Raw genomic sequence first — 7,914 nt, 5'->3', positions numbered from 1 at the left:
ATTCAAACATAGCTGGAAACTGAGCTGATAGGGTATGAATTATGCTGGTGTTTGTTTTCTTTACAAACCAGTATTGGCATTAATATTTAGAAGTGGTCACATGCAAAACATTAACTAGAATTTCTAAGTCTAATAATAAATGGCCATTACTAGCATTGTATGCAAAATAGAGTTATCTAACTTGGTTATACAAGTAGGTTTGATGGTTGAGTACCTTAGCCAGAATTTCTATGTTGAATGGTAAAGAGCAAACATTTGCATTATGTGCAAGATAGAGAAATCTAACATAAATAATCAAGTAGGTTGTTGGGAACACATGTCTCAAGTTTTAATGCAATACTTGATGTATTTGCTGAGATGTTGACTTAACTGTGGTTAGACGCAAAACCTTTAAACAAGAATTTTTAAGTTGCATTTTATGCAAAATATAGTTATATAACTTGGTTATTTAAGTAGTTTGGACGGTTTGAGTACCATTGTATCAAGTCTCATTGCAATACATAAAGTAGCTGTTGAGATATTAACTTATGTGTGCTTAACTAGAATTTAAAGTTGAATAATAAAGACCCATAATTAGCATTATTTTCAAATTAAGTGTTATCTGACTTTATTTAGTTGGTTGCAAAATTGCGAACACATATCTAAAGTTTCAATGTAATACATAATGCATTTGTTGAGATAATGACTTAGAGGTGCTTACATCAAAACCTCAGCCAAGGTTTTATGCTGACCCTAGGGTGAGTAGTATAATACATTGTAGCTTTCTTTATTCTTTGATTGGTTAAACTAAAAATCTTCGACTGAAGTGTATGTCTCTTTTTTAGACTGCTGATGGGTAGGACCAATAAGATCTGTCTGATATTTATTACGCCGTTCTGCCTTGGGAAAGTGTTAGAATCCAAATACAATGTAACCAGGCCAGATCATGAGACCGAAACTGTATACTAACAACAATCATGGTCAGTGCCACACTTAAACATTGAATAACTTTCGTTTCACTTTCACTTGATCAGTGCATCAGTGGACCAATATATCTTTACTATTCTCTGTACATAAATAACTTCCATCTGATCACGAAAATAATGAGAGCAGGCCGCTGATTTATCTATTTGAGACAACCTCTGAGCTAATCACAAACAATGTGGTTGAAACAATAGACATGTAAATAATTGTAAAAAAACATCATTCCATAGAGTAATGAAATCTTTGTTGGTTGCGATGTGCTAAAACATAAACTAGAGTTCATTTTATTCCTTAGAAAATGCTAAAGGTATCAGACCCACATTTTGGATGTCTCAGGTGACCCCATATTACTTTGGTATGATTTGAAAACGGTTATGTGTGAAGAAAAAGAAGAAGTAAAAACAAAACCAAAAGTTCTATAGCAAAAATGTTTTTTTGAATTCAAACATAAAAAAATAGATACGTGAATTCCCGATCTCAGTTGAAATAAAGACTTATAACACAGTCAAAATGTCATATTATAAACTTTGAGTATGATGTACTTTGGGTAATTAACTACTGCGGCTGATATGGCCACTTCTCTATGAAGGAAAGAAACTTATACATGAAAACTTCACATTTGTAGATAAAGAAGGTAAAACCTACTATAACATGTATGTTCACAACGCTGCAAAAGGATGCAAACACCCAGCAGTTTTTCTCAGGCGATCAAAGTCAACAGATATTTTAGTTCATGTTACGTGACTTGCTTCTGGATTGTATATTGTCATAGCGTACATAATTATGTTCCTTGCTTCACGTTAAAAGTAACATCTCCTACATTTTCTTAGCTATGAACTCATCCCCGAAGGTTAGCGATTTACAATGTTGCACAGCAAGAATATCAAAACTATATCAATACATACCCCAAAACTTCGAAAATCAGACAAGCTTAAATCTTTAACTTCTGAACGTATGTATAAACACTTAAAATTTTATCAACCCACCTGATGGGCACATCTGTGGTAATGCCATGTGGTTCGGGGTCACATATTGCAGGACAGATGAACAGGGCAAACACAAGGTCGGCACAAACCGATCTCACCTCACCCATCTCAGCTTTACCCGACTTGGCCAGCACTTGATACACCTGTTGAATGACATACATGTATTGTATAGAATGATTTATAACTGGTATTTCATTCAAGAACACACCACAATGGGACAGATGACCTAAATGTAGGGATTATTCTAGAGACCAAAAAGGGGCAGGGGGGGCCAAAAAAAGGGCAGGGTGCACCAAAATCAGGGCAGGGTAGCATATGTAGCGGCAGCCGGTCGTTAGAGTGTTTAAGAAATACAACATGTGTTTAGTGTTAAACATATTAAGTGTTATGTCCACATGCTCATTTTAAAATAATGGCAAGAAATCAAAGTAACAAAACACAACTTGACAAGCAATAGTTGATAATTAAGAATTTTATTCATGTAGATGCATTAATCCTCAAAACATTAATCAAAAGACAATCTATTGGCTATCAAATCATCAGCCAGTACCATTCTTTCACACATATTCCCATAATATTCATGCCTGTAGTGTTTTATGTGAAAATGTGGGAAATAATTGTACTGACTGAGACATGTACTAAAAATTATGAAAAACATAGTCTACATTGTTCACATTTTCACAAAGTCCGACATCGAACGATTATTCCTAGCTATTTTAGGTAGCTCACGATCTTTTTGCACAAGCTTCCGTTTAGAGTAAGGCATCACTAGAACTTAATATCGTATTACGTACAAGTAGTGTTATCTATCAGACTTAAATCGAATATATGGGACAGTAATTCACATTTTCTTACCTTTTCCTTACCTTTTCTCAACTCCATTTTCGTCTTTTAGCGAGTTCAAGTAATTTAAAACATTAAAAAGTAGCCGAGGTAATTCGGTCTAATTATCGTTATTTAACCTCATTATAAATCTATTTCATCTCTCCCCAGCTCTATCATTAAATACCGCTTCGATAATTACTTTCCTAACTTCTTAATTCTGTCTACGGCATCAAACAATATATGCCGACATGTTGTTCACACTTATACCGCTATACGCTATTAGTACAGCATTAACACCGGGAACCGCGCTTAAAGCATATAGCGTGCTGTGTGTATCGATTTTTTACACGCGCTAGTTGTAAACAAGCCAGTGACAGACACATGCTGTGCATAATTGCTGATTATCGAGTGTCAAACAAGGCAGTTGATGGGATTAAAACAGCGTGGCGCTAATTAGGTAGGAATAGGGGCAGCGTGGGGGACCGGAAATAGGGCACGGCGGAGCGCCCCGCTATTCCGCTCTAGAATAATCCCTACTAAATGCAAACAAGAGGTTCAAACTCATCAACTGTTCCCATACCTGACTTTGTCTTGAAACACTTTTTGTCGACTATTAAACCTGAACATGTAGAGGATAGGGCAGGAAGTTTGGTAACTTACATGTACATTACTCCCTAGAAATAGGCTAAAACTTCAAAAATTGATTCATTAGAAGTACAATGTACAAAAACTGCAAAAGACATGATTAAGGTATAATAAAGGGGGTTTATTTTTCGGCATTAAGGGGTAGCGGCTCCAAGCCCTTTCTTGTGATCTTTCCAATTTAGGCGGAGTTTTATTTTCCCAAAAAGGGGAATTTTATTTGATATTCTTTATTATCATATGGTATAAGTACATCAGTATGACAAAATTAACTACATTCAACATCTCCCCACATTTAATGCTCCTTCTATTCAACATAAAGTAAAGTGAATTGTCAAAGTTGCATTTCTTGCTTCTTCTTTGCCATAAACATATCAACCAGAGCCTCCCAATCATCAGATCAGCTTTTACTTGAAGACAAGTGCCTGGTCTGGCCATTTCATCAACATCGACAGACTTGATTTGTTTTTTGAATTGTTTGCAATACTTTGTAAAACTTGGTCTTCCAATAGTGAGACATGTTTGTAACTAAAGCGGTCTTAGATGTATGTCATTAAACCAGTGCTCAATTGATTAAATTGCAAATTATATAAGGATAAAAAATCCTGAATATTTTGAGAAATAATGTTAGTATATGTACAAGAGTATTTGTTATATTACCTGAGACACAATCCAGCCAAGACTCTGAGGAAAGCAGTGCATATTGTTCTTGATGGACGTGATAAACCTATTCGCCATAAGCACCAGTTTGTCTACAATAGTTGTCCGATATTTCACCAACTTCTCTTTGTATTGGTCGGTACCCGGCTCTCCAAACCTTCGCAGCCGCTCTGCTGGTGGGAAGCGAACGAGTGCTTTCCCTGGGTCGATGTCATAGAACCACTCATCCTCCATCAAAAGTCTCATAACGGGGTCATGTAACGCGGCGGTCAGGAATAATTTGGCAGAGAACACCATGTCAAACAGTTGTTTAAATGCTACACTAAATGCACATGAGCCTCGTCTCAACAGTCTTCTTGGATCAACACTTGATGACAATTGTAACTCTAACAAACTTTTCAGCACATGTAACATTGCTGTTTCATCTTCTTGTAAGATGCAGTTACCAAAAACCGACCGTACCAATGTCTTTATGACATCAGCCACATTTGGAACATTGCTTTTCTCAGCAATGGCTATCACTGTGCCAATGAAGACCGGATTATCCAAGATATATTTCAAGAACTCTCCATACTTTGAATCATGATAGCTCAGCTGTTTGTAGCTATCTATGAAGTTTGTAGCTTCAAGCTGGCTCGTCTTGGCACAACACTCTGTGGGCGTGACTTGTTGGGATGCAGACACAAGCAGATCAAGGAATGTCTTCTGTTGACGACCAATCCAAGACTGATGGTAAAGCTGTTCTGCAGCAGTTTTCACCTTAAATGGTAGTACATTTTATTAGGATTTCAGCTGTATGTTTTTCTTTATGAGACATACATGTTGTATTAAATTTGAACAGTATGAAAATGGCAATTGTTTTGCTATCAAATTGTACCAGGGGTTATATATCAGATAAGTGGTAGACATAAATGTAAAATAGCCAAATCAATCTATTTTGTAAAAATATTGAAGATTCATAATGACATGAAAAAATTAACCCTGATTGCAAAAAAATGTACAAAAGTAATTAAAGGTACATATATAGCTTAGCACTTAATTCTTCACACACATATGTACAGTTGAACCACGTTCAATCCAACTCGCTTGACTCGAATTCCTCGTTGGTTCGAACTGGATTTTAAGGACCAATTTCTATAAACTGAACATAAGCATTCCCATTTGGCTCAAATTTTTCCAGGCTCGAGGTATTTTCGCTGGTCCCTGGGAGTTCGAGCCATCGAGGTTCGACAGTATATATATTACATCATCATACATGTTCGTTACTTTTTGTACATGTATGTTTTTAAATACTGGTAGCTCTAAGGTCAATAGGGTAAGGGTACAATGAAGAGTTACATCAATTAGAGTTACATGTATGGACTCCCATATATTATATAATTTTATATGTCACCCTTATTTCTCAGTAAGCTGCACATTTTCGGATTTGTGAAAGATTTGAATCAAGGTTGCTCTATAGAAAGAAATCTAAGCAGGAATTTAAATAGTGATGTCTGTTCAGACAGGAAAAAAAATTGCATTGTGATAAAAATTCCACATTAAATGATCTATACAAAAATTTATAAGAGAATCACAACTTATGAACTGACAGGTTTGAAACTATGAATGTTGGCTGGGTCAGTAAATTTTAATCTCAAACAAGAAGACGTGATTAAAGAGTCATTAGAAACTTTAGTTATAACATTTTACCATTAATATAGTATCATCACAAACTGATCCTAATAATTGATCATCGAAATCAGTCTGCAAATAGCCCAAGACACTGCAAATACCAGAATTCAAAGCAGATTATTACCTTTTTAAAGTTTATTAGCTGACAGGCTAAATCCCAGAATAAAATTGTGAAAAAGACAGATTTTCTTAATGAAAAATGCAGACTGATGGAATAGTTATTTTCATACTGCCACTTCAGTTTTTAAAATACCTGCTCATAGAGACTCTGTAGCTGTTCCCTCTCAGATGTGACATACAGCCTCTCTTGTCGCAGATGCCTAGACAGCTGCGCCAGGTCAGGGCCTAGAGCCATCTTGGCTGATTTATGAGGTTGATATTGGAGTGATTATCTACTCTGAAAATTAGACAGTAAACAATTTTCAACTGACTAGTACAGCCATTTTGCCTGGGCAGCTGAGCACAGGAAGGATAACATTCTTGAAAATTTAGAAAAAACATATTGAACAGATGTACGATAGTCTGGTATTGAAAGATATTAGCTCTTATTTCAGAAATAATCCTTGTGAGCAAAGTCAAAGGACAATTAGAATAATGCAAGATACAGGTTTAAGATACAGCCCATGATGGCATCAGATCATAAGGCCGTGATAGTCTGACCATACAACAGTCAGCGAAATTAACCTTTCTAACCAAGTAGCCATTTTATTACAGGGCTTCCATTAAAGGAAGATTGGAAGTATATTTCTCCCTAGAAATTGGTTAAAACTTCCAAAATTGATTCCTTAGAAGTACAAAAACTTCCATAATTTTGAAGAAATCTTGCTAATTTGAATGCTTGGAAGTTCAAAATATCAAAACCTGGTGTCAATATTACTTTTCTGGTCACAATTTCAACTAGTCTTGAAGTAAAATGAATTATTATAATATTATTCGGAATTTGGCAAGTTATACTTGCAAATTATCTGATTTTAAAATAATTGTATTCGGGAGACTTAAACTTCCATATTTCAGTGAAACACTTCCAAAATTGATTGACAGGAAGTTCATACTTCTAGTTTCAAATTCTTAATGAAAGCCCTGAGCCAATGGGGAGAAAGACTTTGAGATGTGACCCAGATTTCTGTAGACAAGCAGTTAATTGAAATTGAATTGTTTTAGTAACTACTTAATTAGAAGTTATTAGTAAAAAATCCAAACTTCAATACGTCACTTAACCTTAATATCAGCATTGACAGTCTTAAATATGATTTCAATCATAATAATAACTTTTCAGCAGTAAAGTATAACTAGTCAAGGGAGAACAATTTATCGGAAAATCTGTACCGATGAGATATTATAGATGGAAGGCGGTAAACATTGTCGAGGTAAATATCAACCCAAGATTTATTTTGATTGACATGTCCTACGATATCATCTCCCATCAGGCTATCTTACAAACTTTTTCCTAGACTAGCCCGGTCATTTTTTCGTTGCCTCAGGTGATTTGGCTCCTGTTATCTTTGCACACTGTTTGCCATAATGTTTTCAAACTTAAACAAATCTTAATTGTTTCAGGAGCTGCCAATGATCATTTAATTAGGCGCATGCGACTGCCAAGTGATCTTTGATTTTGAGTTGACAGTGATTCGAGTCAGACTGATATTTTCAGCATTCATGGCAATATATACGTAAGTTCTATTCAATGAAATAGAAGAAATATCGAGAAAGAAATACATGCAATAATAACCATAATGTTCACTCACGAAATTTCTTTTGCAGATGAAAATTTACGTCGAGATTAAGGTCTTAGTTTGCATCATTCTCCTCCCCGTATTTACATCTCAGTGCGCATGCGCTTGACAAAGCGAGAAACACGACTTGTATGAGTAGCAAATAGGTTACAGTATACTAAGAATGAATGCGATAGTTGTATATTACGCAGTTTAAAGCGGTAATTAAATTCTATTTTTTTAGACTGTACATATCTGTGTCAAATTCAATATCCGTTGCTAGGATAACGGGGGGATCATAGGGGCCAGGGATATTTAAGACAAAAAGGTGGAGCTACCTTCACCTGGGAGAGAACAGTTCATCCGGCCAATCTATGTACAATAACCAGTTTTAGGCCAATCCAGGCCTACCTTTTACTTCTTATACTTGGGAGGAAGTGACTTGTTCTTGCACT

At 35.6% G+C, this 7,914-nt stretch overlaps 1 protein-coding gene across 1 annotated transcript; it reads right to left on the bottom strand.

Moving 5' to 3' along the window:
- Positions 1 to 1,689: 1,689 nt before the first annotated feature.
- LOC128223582 (GTPase-activating protein and VPS9 domain-containing protein 1-like) lies at positions 1,690 to 7,574 on the bottom strand. The gene is made up of 5 exons (XM_052932857.1): positions 7,493 to 7,574; positions 6,001 to 6,144; positions 4,077 to 4,835; positions 1,950 to 2,092; positions 1,690 to 1,714 (listed from the first exon to the last, which is right to left on the bottom strand). The coding sequence occupies exons 2-5, from the start codon at positions 6,100 to 6,102 to the stop codon at positions 1,690 to 1,692; spliced, it is 1,029 nt and encodes a 342-aa protein (XP_052788817.1). The 5' UTR covers positions 6,103 to 6,144; positions 7,493 to 7,574.
- Between the last annotated feature and the right edge of the window lie 340 nt (positions 7,575 to 7,914).

Source organism: Mya arenaria, chromosome 17, assembly GCF_026914265.1.
Source record: "Mya arenaria isolate MELC-2E11 chromosome 17, ASM2691426v1".
In the NCBI taxonomy this organism is placed as follows: Eukaryota; Metazoa; Mollusca; class Bivalvia; order Myida; family Myidae; genus Mya; species Mya arenaria.
The sequence above is the reverse complement of the archived record's forward strand: the minus strand, read 5'-3'. Positions and strand labels throughout refer to the sequence as shown.

Coding starts and splice junctions, on each gene's coding strand:
- LOC128223582 (XM_052932857.1), bottom strand. CDS start 6,102: ATGGCTCTAGGCCCTGACCTGGCGCAGCTGTCTAGGCATCTGCGACAA. Junction 2,093..4,076: donor TTGGCTGGATTGTGTCTCAG/GTAATATAACAA, acceptor GTCATTCAACAG/GTGTATCAAGTGCTGGCCAA. Junction 1,715..1,949: donor ACCACAGATGTGCCCATCAG/GTGGGTTGATAA, acceptor TATACAATCCAG/AAGCAAGTCACGTAACATGA.